The sequence below is a fragment of the Chanodichthys erythropterus genome, chromosome 8 (assembly GCF_024489055.1).
Source record: "Chanodichthys erythropterus isolate Z2021 chromosome 8, ASM2448905v1, whole genome shotgun sequence".
In the NCBI taxonomy this organism is placed as follows: Eukaryota; Metazoa; Chordata; class Actinopteri; order Cypriniformes; family Xenocyprididae; genus Chanodichthys; species Chanodichthys erythropterus.
In genome coordinates, this window is record NC_090228.1 from 36,708,165 (window position 1) to 36,724,776 (window position 16,612).

The 16,612-nt window shown below is 38.9% G+C and overlaps 1 protein-coding gene across 1 annotated transcript; it reads left to right on the plus strand.

Annotated features, from left to right (window-relative positions):
* The first annotated feature begins 5,173 nt into the window (after nucleotides 1–5,173).
* On the plus strand, nucleotides 5,174–15,310 carry LOC137025207 (uncharacterized). The gene is made up of 6 exons (XM_067393234.1): nucleotides 5,174–5,311; nucleotides 11,951–12,188; nucleotides 12,363–12,416; nucleotides 12,512–12,643; nucleotides 14,165–14,234; nucleotides 15,099–15,310. Exons 1-6 carry the CDS (start codon nucleotides 5,174–5,176, stop codon nucleotides 15,187–15,189), a joined length of 723 nt encoding a protein of 240 aa, XP_067249335.1. The 3' UTR covers nucleotides 15,190–15,310.
* The last annotated feature ends 1,302 nt before the right edge of the window (nucleotides 15,311–16,612 follow it).

Consider the following 16,612-nt stretch of genomic DNA (forward strand, 5'->3'; position numbering starts at 1 on the left):
ATCGGCCTAGAGTCATGAATGAACACTGCTACGGCAGTGATATTTAACGAGGCTCCTGCTGGAGCTGGGCTGGAACGGAACGCGTCTCCCTACTATGTCCACCTTGTGGAGCTATGAGCAGGTTTCTGCTGCAGCAGTATTATCATTTAAAGAATTCCGGCAGGAGCTTGTGTTCGTTGCTGTTGTGTGAACAGCATGGGACTTGTATAAGTTTGACCAGGATGCATCTTGCCACTGCACTGCTGTGGCAGTGACTTCTAATATTACTCCTGCAGGAGTATCTTGGGACTGGAAGTTTGAGTACGTGGCTGGAGTACGCCCTACTGCAACATCCGCAACATGGGGGCCAATGAAGTCAAAGTACATGGGGCCCCTGGATGACAACAGACGGGGAAGGAGGTCTTCATCCCTAAAGGGAAACGGGCCACTGATATTCAGAGCGAATCTCCCTGCCACAGAAAGTGGGAGCCTACGATATATAGATAAGATGCAGAACTACCATCCTTCGAATGGAGTTTAGATCACATAAGGACATAAAGGTCCGCTGCGATCCTTATGGGACATATGATCCTTGACACCTCCATTCCGCTTGTTCAGATAGGAGGGCCCACACTGCGATCCGAACAGGATAGCCTCCATGGTTAAGAACATGAAGAATCACACTGCAATTCAGAAAGGGAGAGCCCCCACGGCGCCTGAACGGAAAGCCCACACTGCGATTCGACCAGAAGAGCTCCCACTGCATTTCGAAGAAAAGAAAGACTGGTGTAGTTTGTCCAGCAAAATATCAGTTTCCTTATCAACTATCGATTATTCGATGGCCACGAATAATAATTTACTATTTTAGCATTAAAGCGTAAAGCAGTTTGCAGAATCGAAATGTAGAAGTGACTTGATTTTCTGAATGAGCAGCAGAAACAATCGTGCATGAATATAATGTATTTAATAGGAACTACAAATATATGACTAAAATACAACAAAAGAACATACATAGAATAAAATGAAAGTAAAGTCAAGAAAACAGAGGTGATCAAAGAAATGACAAAATTACAAACAGTTAAAACCTTTGAGAGCCAGCAAGAAAACGCAGCTTACACATCAAGCTTAAAGCATGTCAAAAGAAATGGTTACCTGCATAAGTTCAGGTGCTATGGTTACTCGCCTTTCTGCCGGAGTTTCAGTGCGTGTGGTTTGGAGCGATTGGTCCTTTTCCTGAGGAAGGGCTCTTCGGCAGGATTTTTAAACAAGGTTTTAACCTAAGAGTAAGATAACCGGAAAATAAAGAAGAAAGAGTCCGTCTCCTAGGTTATGAAGGCTTCGGGCGACAGATGAAGAAGGCTTGACAAAAGAAAACTTGTTGCGTCAAAGAGACGCGTGTCGTTGTCTTTTAAGGACAACAAACCAAAACGCCTTCTTGGATGCGCCAGCCAATGGCAAGGGTGCAATTTTGTTTGTCTCCATTTACGACCTAATTTGCATAGTTTATGAAGTGTCAGATCTGACTACATTTTCTTCAAAGTACTATGAAAAATAGAAAAATGCATTTTACAGTAATGTAACATACATTGTTAATTAGAACATTCAGAGAGGTTTACAACGAGACTAAACCTACCAGCTGGCAAAAAAATAAAGGGTGAGATACAGTTTATACTTGAATTTATTGTTTAGAATAAAACTAACACAACTACAGTCATACCTAAGCTTTTATACTAGGGATACATACATGCAGCTTGAATACAACAATGGGTACACTTTGGCATAGTTATATTTTGAGGATTAATATATATACAGTCTCCATGCGTATTTGTGTGTGTCTGTATGTGTGTGTGTGGCGTGTATTGGGGTTTGGCTGGTGTCTGTGACCACATGGCCCTTAGCCCCACCAGGGTGACTCTTTGAAGTCCCTGGAGCTGGTGAGGATATCACCTGTTGTGCTTCAATGAGGTAACAAAGATGCCAATGGGCAATCGGTCCCAGACTTGCCGGAGCTGATTCGTGATTTACATGTACAGTTCAGGAGGCTAAAAGCATTCCAAAAATTCTAATGTTGGCTTATCTGATCTTGTGCAGACGCTACATGAATGATAAAGGAATAAAGTGCGCATGACACATAAAATTCAAGTGATTAAGTTGGGTGTGGCTATGGAAAAGTTACATTATCTTATGGAAAAATAATCTGTTTCTCTGAAAATAAGGTGGCACAAAATAAATAAACAAAAGATTATTTGTTATTTACTAATATCAGCTATATTACATCTAATGTGAATTAGAAAAGCATATACTGATAATATACAACAATCCTAAGGTCTCTGGAAAGAAGTTTGGTAAAGTGATATTTATGTTCCACATGGTTGAGTCAGATGATGTCTTCCACTGGTTATGCTGGGTGACGTGAGTACCAATCCCTATTTTACTTAGTGTCCTTGGACGGTGAAATCACTACATAATTGGCGTCCCTGGGTGGGCCGGAATCTGTTTCAACAGCCTTGAACACGAAGCTCTGTTGGGATCTCCTGGAGCACCAAAGGGTCTTAAATCTGGAACACTCAGATGAGGCCCTGGCGTAGGTGCAGAAGGTCCTTAACAATCTGGAACACACAGACAAAGTACCTTGAAGTGAGGGTTTGCTCTCCTGATGGGGTGATCCCCTTTGGTGGGTTTTCCTTTCTGTGTGGGTGGATGGAGCTGGGCGGAAGTCAAGTTCATGGCCCCTTTAAAAGATGTGGGGATTTCCCTTTACTTTCATTTTCCTCTGGCATGGTATACAGGCTGTGCGTCGTGTCCCAAGAGCTATTTGATGTGCGTTAAGCACTGAGCTTGTAGTAAACACCATGGACCTGTAAGTTTGAAATTTTTCTCTAAAGGCTGATTTATACTTCTGCGTCGAGTGTACGCCGTAGCTACAGTGTAGGTTGTATGTAGCACGCATAGCCTACGACGTAGCCTGACGTGCACCTCTTCGAATATGTGACAACGCGTCAATTCTACGTGAACCGCAAGTGCTCTGATTGGTCTGCTAGAACCACTCCCTCGGGTCAAAAAACTGGCGTGGAGCAATCGGAGAAGAGCGAGGACTTTCAACTTCCATATGAATGAAAAAAACACTCTGTTTCAGGGGACACCTACAGTCAAACTGCAACAAAAGTCTTTACCTATTTGGCGCTTCTCTGCCATTTCTATAAGTTTCTCTGACAACGTACATGACGAGCTGCTTCTTCTTCGGCTTTTGCCTTGATACTCAACATGACCGTGGACACTGCCTCCTAGTGGTCTGCAGGCACGTCGACGCGGACAACGACGAAGAAGTATAAATGAAAACAGACGCACAGCCTATGGTGCAGAGTCTCCGGTGTAGGTCCGATGCAGAAGTGTAAATCAGCCTTAACTCTGAGCGTGGGCCTGAGGGTGTTTAACCGCATTAATGCATTTCAGGGTATGTTATTGTATTGATTTAAGTTACCACATTAATTTGAGTAGTGGCGTTGACTAATAGTGGATCGTTTATTTAGCGTGATCCAGGCAGAATTGGTGGATCGTTCACCACTCTTAAGCCGCCTTTCCACTGCACATGATAAACGACAGCCGTTGGACCGGAAGTCATTCATTTCCAATGGAGATTAGTACGGGGGCTGCGTGGAGTTCCAATCATATGCAAATGCGGAAATTTCGGATCCGATTTGAGCTTCGGATGTGTTGAAATATTTGAACTTCTGCGGCTAGGCCGTATGCGACCGGCCGACCAGATATGATGTATTCTAATCAAAACTATGAGCGTGAAGTTAGAATTACCAATATTTTAACACTTTAACGTTATTCTGTAAACACTATTTCTGTAAAATGGTGGTTATTAATAATTATGTCATAAAAAAGCTATTTTATAATTATTTGTCTGTTTCTGCTGTGTGGTGGCTTGACCGTAGTGCTGTGCTGCATAGAAGCTGTTAGGCTTCCTTCAAGTGCACACGATTGTGTGTGTGTTCAAGTCGCATTATAGCGAATTAATTGCGTGTGTTTGTGTGAGCGCATGTTTGTGTGAGTGTGTGTTTGGGATGAGCGTTTATGAGTGAACGCATGTTTGGGTGAGCGCTCTTGAGTGAATGTGTGCTTGTTCGTGTGTTAAGATCAATTGTGGTTGTGTTTTCTTTTTTCTATTTGATTGATTTAACATTAATTTCATTTCCTTTAATTTGCAATTTAATTTTTTTGTTTATTGTGTTCTTGAGAATTTTGAGTGACTATTGTCTGCTAGGAGGGTTTACTTTATTTTGTGTGTTGCACAAGAACTGCACACTGCCATTGCTGCTCTCAGAATTTAATAAAAAGACAACGTTTCGACCAAAGAGGTCTTCGTCAGGTCAGGCAAACAGTAGATAGTGACAAAATGGCAATTACTTTGCATTTTCTCAACATAGTCAATGACACCAGATACAATTCATTTCATCAACATGATCAATCACACCTGTTTCAAATCATCATATTCATCACCCAATGATTAAATCAACACTAGTAACAAATACAATCAAATTACTAGGAAAAAAAACAAATTCACAAAAAAGGTTTCAAATCAAAATCCAAATTTAAACCTTTTGGAGAAAGAGTATTCAATGTATACATATAAAAAGCTTCCCTCTGTAGTAAGATTTTATCAATATCACCACCCCTTCTAGGTACTTTAATTTGTTCAATGCCTAAGTAACGAAGAGTCGATAAATTATGTTTAAAAGAATCGAAATGAACAGCAATGGGATTTTTTTGGTCCTTCAATCGTATATTACTTCTGTGTTCAGCTATACGTGTTTTTAAGCACCGTTTTGTTTTGCCTATATAGGCCATACCACAGGGACATTTGATCATATAAATTACATTTTTAGTATTGCACGAAATTATTCCCTTAATCTTCAAACCTGTAATTGACACAGAAAACTAGTTACCTTAAAAATTACAAGTAAAGATAACGCTTTCTGAAGCTCAAGGAAGGGGGAAAAATATTCACTAAACTATCTGTTTCAGACAGCACATTCACAACTAGCCACTAAATGCTGAATCAACAGAAAGGCAGATGTAAAAGTAAACAAACTGCCAAAAACATCATAGGTCCAGCTTCAGGGCCGGATGTAAAAAATGTCAGAGCCCCTCCTGGCTTCCACATGCCCTCAACATCAGCATAAGTGCGATGGATGAGGGCAGAATAGGGCTTTCACCCAAGATTTCCATACCTCAGTTTGAAGATCTGGGAGAAATGGAAGGCTCATACAAATTGGATGGTTATGTCCAGACAGAAAGTGGCCGCAAGGGGGCTCGTGCTTCTCGAGTTTCCATGGCAGATCTAATCTCGCTGTGGCACGGGAAATAACATCCAATAACTCATCATATGCGGGGCAAGTGTGCTGAAAGCACTCTGAAGCATCATCGAGCTCATCAGCCACGTCTTGCTCATCATGGATTGAAGCAAGTAGCGCGCTCGCTGCCGGATCAGATGAGGTAAGAAATAACACATCATCATCCGACAGCTCGCCCTTGTCAGCTGCAGATGAATGAGAAATAATCATACCTCTCTCGAATTCATCCGTGAGCTCCACCTGCAATCCCCACAACCTAAGTCTCCGTTCATTCTAAGAACACGTAGGCTACACGTTATCTCATTTGTCTTTTGTTATTAGCTAGCTCAGGACTGTCATTTTAATTTTAATCGTTAGTATCGTATAACTTGCCAAAAACAGTTCAGAATTCTATGGCTGTAATTATTGGTCTGATGCTATAACATCAACCTCTTGATGCCTAAATATGACCATCCTACAACACTGACTCTATGGCCTTGATCCCATTCACTTACATTGTATGTACTTCACTAACCAAGAAATTTGTTTGTGAAGATTATAATTAATTATTATTTTGTAAAACGACATTGCTATAAATGCTCTTGAATGAGCTTAAGTTGTTTATCTTTTGCACAAAAATATACATTTTGTTGCAATATTTCTCCATATTCTTGCTCTATATCACATATCCATCTTTGTAAATAACATTTATTTTGAATTGTTTTCCTTAAATCATGTTTTTTATTACAGAAGGCATGATAACATCAGCACAGAAAAAACAAGGACAAATACAATAAAAGACAGATGCAAATGAAATAAACTGCTTTAAATTTTCCATATACAGCAGGTATACCTAAAAGTGGCATATTTATACATACAATGTCCTGGGGACAGAAATGTTGCCCATTTGGTGCAATAGCTCAAAACATAATTTGTGGACCAGACAGAGGTGTTGACGATTCTTCCTATTGTAAAGTCATGCAATGTGTAACCCCATCGCTGATCCATCATGCAATGTGCACACAGCAGTGATATAATGCTCCCCCAGAAAATCGTGCAGGGTGAACTCTGCATTACTTGACACAGGTAAATTGCAATTGAGAATACTTGTACTTATTTGAAGAATCGTGACAGCCCTACTTTTAAATCATGTGATATTCATGGGTCCTGTCTGACTCAGTGTTGAAACTCTTTATTACATGTATATAAAGCTCAGAATTGTATAATCTATTACAAATTCCAAACACACATCAGTCCTCATTAATACAGGTTCATATGTTAACAATTCTTCATGATTTTCATCTTAAATCATACACTGAAGGTTCAGAACTATTGGAATCAAATCTCCTGTTATCTTAAGGGAAACAGTAGGAAACCACTGAAAGTGCTGTGGTTATCCTCGCTATCAAATATCTTCGCCAAAGGCCAAAGTTTAACATAGACAACATCTCCAACCTCCAGGATCAACACAACTCCATTTGAGGAGTTTAAATCATTCTGAGGCTGATTAGCATATGCTATAACCATACGCTCTGAATTCTTATAAATGGAGGCACCTGCTGCAATTCCACTACGACCAAATACATCGACTCTGAACATGTACGCTCCTTTCAGTGGGGCTGTGAAAACACCTAAATCAAATAACAACAGACACAGAATCAACTATTTCCTGTATGATTGATTAATTAAAAGACACACTGTGTAATAGTTTTGAAAGACGGTAAATCATTTCAGGCTACGTTTACACGACAACGATGTCCTAAAAACAGACACGTTTTTTCTTTGCGTTTTTTGTGTACCGACAATGACATTTTCAAAACGATCCCCGTTCACACAGATCCATGGAAACAACTTTAAAACACTGTATTCTGCTGCCAGTCCAGTAGGTGGCGATGTCACTTAGTAAATAAACACTACACGCCTAGAGATTGAACATGTAATATGCATGACATCACATTTTTCACAAATTCACATTTTTGTAGTTTACACAGAAATAACTTTTAATAAAATGCTGCTGTCCTGTAAATTATGGGGGTAGGATTGTAGCAAAATTACAAATAAATAGATTATGATCCACAAATAAATGTAAAAATAATCGCATCCACAAATTAATAGAATGAGATCCACAACTATATGTTAGGAGTTTCACAAAAAATAATTGAATTCACAAATAAATAAAATGAGATTTGCTAATAAAAAACACATTCACAAATATGTTTTTATGTCACAAGCACAACTCTGCCTGCATTCATTTGTGAATCACCACCTGTACATTTGAGAACTGCTTTCTGTGCATTTGTGAATCTCCTCACGCATTTGTGGATTCTGAAACAATTCTAGCATCAGGATCTCCAATAAATCCACAAATAGGTCGACTCCACCCACCTACTGCTGGGGCGGAAACAGACTCTGAAATCCATATTTCACCATAAGTGCTTGTTCGGATTGAGCTGAAGCTGATTGCGTGATAAAAACAATCCGTTTACAAAATGTAACAGACTTTATTGTGATTGATCTTTTAATTTGTTTTGTACATATTTTTGTGGGTGTAATTATATATAAGATCTGCATTATCCGTCTTACAAAGAGGGACTCTCTTATGGTCTGGTATGGTATGGTCTGAGTGTTACTGATCACTGCAGTAATGAACAAGAGAACGTGTCGTGCACATCATTACGCTTCATCAGTTTTCTTACTGATATAAAGTTTAACAGTTTGTTTGAAAAAGGTATAAGCTCTTACAGTGATTATTTGGAGTTAAAAACATTACATTATTGTAGATAATGTACAATAAAACGTCATGAAACTCATCAGTAAAGTTTCAGCCATCATTCGGACGGGGATGATTTTTGAAGTGTATTCTTTATATTCCCATCAGTGAATCGGGATAAAGGCTATGCATGAATTATGATCATACACAGATCCCCAGCTATATCTACCTGACGCGAGCGGCGCGGCGTGGCGCGATGCAGCAAATAGAAGGCGTTATAAACAAAAAGATTACATTAGTGTCCATGTCCATGCAGCTATTCTGTCTACAAGCGGCACGGTGAGAAACGACGAGTCAGTGGCAGTAAACGGGTGTCCTGTTTTACAGTAGCTATAATACCACACTTGCACAATACCATGTATAATACCAAATATGAGCATGAATGAGCTTCAGTGATGTACCAGTAGGCTACGAGCCTCGGCATCACTGCAGCTATGGATTTGGATAATGCAAATAAAGACGAGGTTGCAATGCTGAAGAAAAAAAAAAACTTTTAATAACATTTTCTAAATAACTTTTACAATAAAAAAAAAAATATATATATATATATATATTAAGTCTGATTCATCTGAAACATTTTCGTGATCAAGTGTTTGACTGCTGGACATTTTACTTTTAAAGGAAATGCATAATCCAGGCTATGTAATGCAATAAACTGTCACATTTAAAAAGTCTATCTTCTCTAAAAACAATGGTAACGCTAAAACATTTAACTAAAGTTTAAAATATTATTTAAGGGCCTGTTACTGTTTAATAGCTGGTTTTCTGCTTATCCCTCGATGTTTGATTGATAAACTGGGAAATGCTGTTGTTATGTGACAACAGTTTCATTTATTTTACAAACTCGCATGTTTATCACAAGGTTATCCGATTAGATAAGTTACTAGCTTATAGGCTGTTCAATCTTTAATAACGTGACGCTTCGTAACGCATCTGTATCCATTGTTGTTCCCATAAGAGAGCGTTTTTAAATGGCACATAAAATATAATATGGCTTGGCTTGGCTTGAGACACAGTCTAATGGTCTAACGAAATATACATTTTAAACCTCTTTTTACTGTAACATTGTTTAAGAACTCTCAATGCAGGACGAGAGCGCCCCGATTGTAAAGCAAAACGTGACTGGTTGTAGCGAAAGTGTGCTGTGATTGGTCAGCGCCACGTGGTCGTTATCTGATTGGCTTGAGTAGTGGGTGGGTGGAGTCGACCTATTTGTGGATTTGTCTGCAGTCCTGATGCTAGAATTGTTTCAGAATCCACAAATGCGTGAGGAGATTCACAAATGCACAGAAAGCAGTTCTCAAATGTACAGGTGGTGATTCACAAATGAATGCAGGCAGAGTTGTGCTTGTGACAAAAACATATTTATGAATGTGTTTTTTATTAGCAAATCTCATTTTATTTATTTGTGAATTCAATTATTTTTTGTGAAACTCCTAACATATAGTTGTGAATCTCATTCTATTAATTTGTGGATGTGATTATTTTTTTGTGAATATCTATACATTTATTTCTGGATCTTAATCTATTTATTTGAAATTTTGCTACAATCCTACCCCCATAGTAAATGAACGGCCAAAACACAAAACTCAAAGTTTACTGTTTTTAGTTGAAAATGTTGTAGTGTAAACGGCTCCTAATTCTCTTACACACATTACACAACTGCAGAGAGATCTGAATGGAGCGGAAGGTTTTCATTACTATAAACTGAGTTTTATGACTCCATTTCATTGATAATTACCTGTAATTGGGTTGTAGGCGTCTCTGACTTCTAGTCTTCATTTATCATATCTGGTTCTTGGGTCTTTAAATGGAAATTTCCCTACTCTATATTTTCTTATCAGTTCTAAAAAGACTTTTACCTTAAAGTGATAGTTCACCCAAAAATGACAATTCCGTCATCATTTACTCCCCCTCATGTTGTTCCAAACTTGTATAAATTTCTTTGTTCTGTTGAACACTGTTATACTGTTCGAATACCTCTCTGAAGCGCTGCATAAAGTGGTCGAATGAGAGAAAATTGGTCCCGTCAGATCTCCAGACAGCAGTGATCCAATCCAGAGCTTTTCCCATCAGCCGTGAACAGACGAAGCGATCTTAATTGAGTCAGTGGAGTATAATGTGGGTTGTTGATTGACGAACAGGGAGCATTGTAACAAGAAGCCCTTGCATCTGGTGGGTTCACTGCCAAATTTCTCAGGGAAAGCCAGTCGTGGACTCAGAGTGGCGGGTGGATTCTCTCCAGAGTCTGAGTTTCTGAATAAACTGCAAATGGAGTATTTATCCATTTGCAGTTTATTCAGAAACTCAGACAATACAGAAGACATAAACCAGGAAACAGGCAGAGGGTCGTGGCAGGCGGCAGACAGCAGAAACAGTAGCAGGCAAGGGTCGAGGCAGGCAGGGATAAACAATAAACAGTCAGAGGTCGGGACAGGCAGCAAGAATCACAATCCAAAGTAACCAAAGTCCAAGTCAGCAGCAAAGCAGGAATAAACGCTCAGAAATGACAACCCTGGCTAATCAACTTTGCACAGGACTGAGTGTGAGTGTGAGCTTTATAGTGAGTGTGCGTGGAGATGATTGGCGGCAAATGAAGTCCAATGTAAACTAATACTCCGAAGACGGCTCCCTATGGCGGTTCGGGAGATCTGGTGCAGGTGACTTAATTGTGACACATTCCTGGTATTCATTTCGTAGTTGTGTTATTTATTCTTGTTTATCTTTTGGTAATAAAATGTATTTTATTACACTTGTGTTTCTTCCTTGTCTGATAATACAAAAGAGTCTCTACAAGTTAGGAATCCCACCAATCTTTCAGCTAAATCAGCTGACCAACTCTCTCCACTTTCAATTATTTCTGAATGATTGAACAGCCTCCTGTTGGGAGTGTCCTCATTCTGCCAAGGAAAATGACCTTGACTGGTGCCCTGAATTTGGAGAGGTCGGGAAGTGGTCATCTGATGTACTCATAAACACACCATCCAAAAAGTTCACCATCCAAAATGCTGTAAGTACCAATCCCTATTTTACTTGGCATTCTTGGATGGGTGAAAGTAAAATCACTACAGTGCATTTTGAGGTAATCATTCCTCACAGTCACACAGCCTGTTTTATTAAATTAGGTTCAATAAATACTATTAAAGTGTGATATTTTAACCTGTGCAAGTGCGCAGATCCTACATTATGTCATGACAACTCTCTGGAGATAGGTATGGTAATAGAGATGGCAATGTTAATGTATTCGGTTTTGTTGGAATAGATCTGCTGCTGCAGAGTAATTTATGTAACATACATAAATTAACCCCTGTAGCAGATATACACAGGTGGAGCTGGGGAAGGTGTGGAGTTTTCTGAAAACAAGCTGCAGACTGCTAACAACTAACACTACTAGTATTTGTTTGAATGTTGAGGCACAGCTCATTGGCCGCTGATGCAACAGCAACCAATCAGCTGTGCAATGTAGATAATGACGTAATCACTACCAAATGAGTTAAAAACCCATCAGCCTGTGCTATCTAGAGTTTCATGCCAGAACTATGTAAATCCATTCACACGACCGGAGGTGTGTTTCTGTGATTATTCCTCCACGTCCCACAAGGATGCCAACCACTGATCTATATTTTTTTAATACTAAAAAAGAAAAAAAAACCTTTTGAGTAAAAGTTATTTTCTGTTGAGATCAACATAGTGCCATAAATGTTGTGAACAGAGATAAACATCTACTGAACCTGGAACAACTCTTAATTATGATTAACAATTAACCTGAACTACTTTTTTATCTGAAGCAATATAAATAAAGTACAAAAGACAGTAAATCAGGAAACTATAAAAGGAACATGAGAGGCTGTGAGGATGACAGAGCAAGAGTTGGAAAGAAACATCAGTGAAGAATGTTTGTCATCCAGCAGACACTTTGAGAGCTGAAGCTTCAACTGACAGCCAACAATACTGCCTTCTGGGCTTACCTGACATCCATGCAGCACTGAGAGAACTGACTGCCACCGTTACAGAGCAGAAAGCATACATCAGAGCTTTAGAGACACAACTGAGGGAACAACAGACGTTTATCCTGGAAGAGCGGAACAAGAAAAATGAAGGTACTTCACCAAAACATTCACTCTTTTATCAATGACCCTCAAAGTAAAACACCAATGCAATACATTGTATAGTGTAAATGTTAGTGTAAAGTTGTGTGTATACTGTGTAAATTGTGTTATCTATTACAATAATCAGTGTAAATGTCATTTAACAGAATCTTTATCCCTTCACAGAAATTTCAAATCTTACTCTGAGTCAAGTGGAGGAGTTGAGAAAGGAAAATAGAGGTGAAAGTGTGCTTGAATGATGTTAAATTCAGTGTATTCATTCTCAGTGTAATACAGTAATATATCACAATATTGCTTATGTTTTTCAATCACAGACAGAGAAATAGCTTTTTCAGCTGCACTGGTGCAATCTGGTGATGGATATATTGGTCCTTTTACCACTGAATTCACAGTAACCTACAAGAACGTCTTCACAAACATAGGGAACGCCTACAACCCAATTACAGGTAATTATAAATAAAACTCAGTTTATAGTTTACAGGCCAATCTCGAATCTACCTTTTCTGTCAAAGATACTAGAAAAGGCAGTTTCAACACAACTGTGTTCCTTTTTAGAAAGAAATGGAATCTGTGAGGATTTCCAGTCAGGATTTAGACCATACCATAGTACTGAGACTGCTCTCGTTAGAGTTACAAACGATCTACTCCTATCATCCGATCGTGGCTGTATTTCTCTATTAGTGTTATTAGATCTCAGTGCTGCTTTTGACACTATCGATCATAACATTCTTTTAAAAAGGCTTGAAAACTATATTGGCATTAGTGGAATTGCTTTGGCATGGTTTAAATCATACTTATCTGACCGTTATCAGTCTGTGGTAGTTAATGAAGAGATGTCGTATTGATCACAGGTTAAATATGGGGTACCACAAGGCTCAGTATTAGGACCGTTGCTTTTCACTCTGTACATGCTGCCCTTAGGAGAGATAATTAGGAAGCATGGTGTTAGTTTTCACTGCTACGCTGACGATACTCAGCTCTATATTTCCTCGCGCCCTGACGAAACCTACAAATTCACAAAACTAACAGAATGCATAGCTGACATTAAAAACTGGATGACAAGAAATTTCTTATTATTAAATTCAGAAAAAACTGATTTCCTAATCTTTGGACCAAAAACTTCCTCACGAAAAAACCTTGAATACTCTCTAACACTTGACGGGTGCTCCATTAAACCTTCGTCCTCAGTTAGGAACCTGGGTGTGCTCTTTGATACCAATCTTTCATTTGAAAGTCATGTTTCTAGTATCTGTAAAACCGCCTTCTTCCATCTAAAAAATATATCTAAATTACGACATATGCTCTCAATGACAAATGCGGAACAGTTGGTTCATGCATTCATGACCTCAAGACTAGATTATTGTAACGCTCTACTGGGTGGTTGTTCTGCTCGGCTTTTAAACAAACTACAGTTGGTTCAAAATGCGGCAGCTAGAGTTCTTACTAGAACCAGAAAGTATGACCATATTAGCCCAGTTCTGTCAACATTACATTGGCTCCCTATTAAACATCGTATAGATTTTAAAATCTTGCTACTTACTTATAAAGCTCTAAATGGTTTAGCTCCCCAGTACCTAAGTGAGCTCTTAATGCATTATAGTCCTTCACGTTTATTGCGATCTCAGAATTTAGGCCAGTTGATAATACCCAGAATATCAAAATCAACTGAAGGCGGCAGATCATTTTCCTATTTAGCACCTAAACTCTGGAACAATCTTCCTAGCATTGTTCGGGAAGCAGACACACTCTGTCAGTTTAAATCTAGACTAAAAAACACATCTCTATGCTCTTGCATTCACATAACACATTATCAATACATTAACATTTTTCAAATCCGTTAAAGGATTGTTACGCTGCAATAATTAGGTCGGCCGGAACCGAGAACATTTCCTATAACACTAGATATACCTGTACATCAGAATAAGAATGGCATCTCCGCTAATATCTGTCTCTCTGCTTATCCTGAGGTTTGCCGGGTGCTGGATCCAGGCCGTATCCAGGTCAGATGGAGAACCTGCGTCTGGACCTGACTACAACGTAGCCCATGATCCCCGTATCCGCTTACATATATTTATATATAATCGATTTTTAATCTCTATAATAAAAATGTACAATTCAGATTTTGATCTCCATATACATTTACATATATATATCTTCCAAGGGGTTTCTTCCCTCCTAGGACTTTTTTCCCAGTGCTAGCACGCTGGGTTTTTCTCCTAGGGGGTTTTTTCCACCCCTGGAAGTCAGCCGACATTGGCTTAATGTAGCACCATCTTGTATATGTTACATATTACCACGCTTGTTTGTACAGTTTTAACCACTTCCCTTTTTTTCTGTGCTTCTAATATGTAAAGCTGCTTTGAAACAATTACCAATTGTAAAAGCGCTATATAAATAAATTTGACTTGACTATAGTAATGAAAACCTTCTGCTCCATTCAGACCTCTCTGCAGTTGTGTAATGTGTAAAAGAGAATTAGGAGCCGTTTACACGACAACAGTGTTTTGGGGTCCTGAAAACACACACTTTAAAAAAACGGGCTTCAAAGTGCAAGTTTTTGGAAATTATACCGTTATTGTCTCCATGTAAACTACATAAACATGAATTTGTGAAAAATGTAATGTCATGCATATTACATGTTCAGTCTATAGGTGTGTAGTGTTTCTTTACAAAGTGACATCGCCAACTACTGGCCTGGCAGCAGATTACGGCATTAGATCCACGGATCTGTGTGAAAAAAAAAAAAAAAACACAAAGAAAAAACTTTTCACAGGACATTGTTGTTGAATAAATGTAGCCCGAAATCATCTGTCATCTTTCAAAACTGTTACACAATGTGTTTGGTAATTGAGCAACCATACAAGAAACAGCTGATTCTGTATTTCTTGTTATTTGATTTAGGTATTTTCAGAGCCCCACTGAAAGGAGCGTACATGTTCAGAGTCTCTGTATTTGGTCATGGCGGAACTGCATCAGGTGCAGCCATTTATAAGAATGGACAGCGTGTGGTTATGGCATATGCCCATCAGGCTCAGAATGCGTTAAACTCCTCGAATGGAGTTGTGTTGATCCTGGAGGTTGGAGATGTTGTCTATGTGAGACTTGCGTCTGGCAGGAGGATATTTGATAACCAGTATAGCCACAGCACTTTCAGTGGTTTCCTACTGTTTCCCTTAAGAGAAGATAATCTTTGCAAAATGTGATTCCAATAATTCTGAACCTTCAGTGTATGATTTAAGATGAAAATCATGAGGAATCATTAACATATGAACCTGTATTAATGAGCACTAATGTGTGTTTGAAATTTGCATAAGCTGTATTCATGTAACTTTGTATAAAGAGTTTCAGCACTGAGACAGACAGGACGAATTTCACATGTGACTCAAATGTAGGGCTGTCATGACTTCTTGATTAAATTGTAGTCTCTGTTTAAAAAAAAATCCTTGATTGAAATTTACCTGTGTGGAGTAACTGGCAAAATACCAGAAGTGGCGCATATCCACGGACGAGAATCCATGAACCGCATTATTGGATCATTTTGTAAGGCTGCACGACATATTAAAACCTTTGAAAAATAGTGTCATTGAGAGTTCAGAAAGGCTGTGATTCAATTAAATAAATATGTGTCCTGTGGGTTTAATGTATATGCGCTTTAATTATTTCCATGCGTGTAGGTTACGTGCAGTGTGGACTGGACTACTGAATTGGGCTACTTTAACACTGTTGCCGCGGATTGTTGTTCATGTCCACCTGTTGAAGCAACCCCAAATAATGCTGCCCACACACTTGAACATTTTAAATTTAATTTGCACTCTCGAATGATCAGAGGGGTGTGGTCTGATTTGAGGCCTGTAGCAAATGATTTTTTTTGTCCAAAAAATCCTCTATTGTGTGGTGTGTCATTACAATTATTTTACTGCTCCGGATGGAGACGTAGCGATGCCGATCTCAAACATGTTTGATATTTACGACTCTTGATGCCCTCGACAGCCACTGAGAATGATCAAGCGTCACATACCGGATGTCACGTGCTTCTTTAGCTGAAACTTGCCAGCCACGAACATGCCATGAAAGTAGAGTATCGAGAAAGAAGATCACCTGTATTTTTTTTTTTTTTTCTATTTTGTTTTTCACTGTAAAGCAGAAAGTGTGACAGGAAAGCCTGCTGGCAACGTTGATTTGTTTTTATTCGTTTGATCTCGCGAGTACCAGTAAGATCTCGTATCACTGTGAAATCATTCCTGCAGTCAACAGGTGTGACTCGAAATCCGGTCGATTCATCTAGACTGTAATGCTAAAAATCTGTTGATTATATCTGTGTTCTCCCACACTTTTAAAATTGGTTAAGATCTGAAAATCATCTAGTGTGTCCCAGGACTAATGTACAAAAGTTGATTGTTATATTATGATTTATA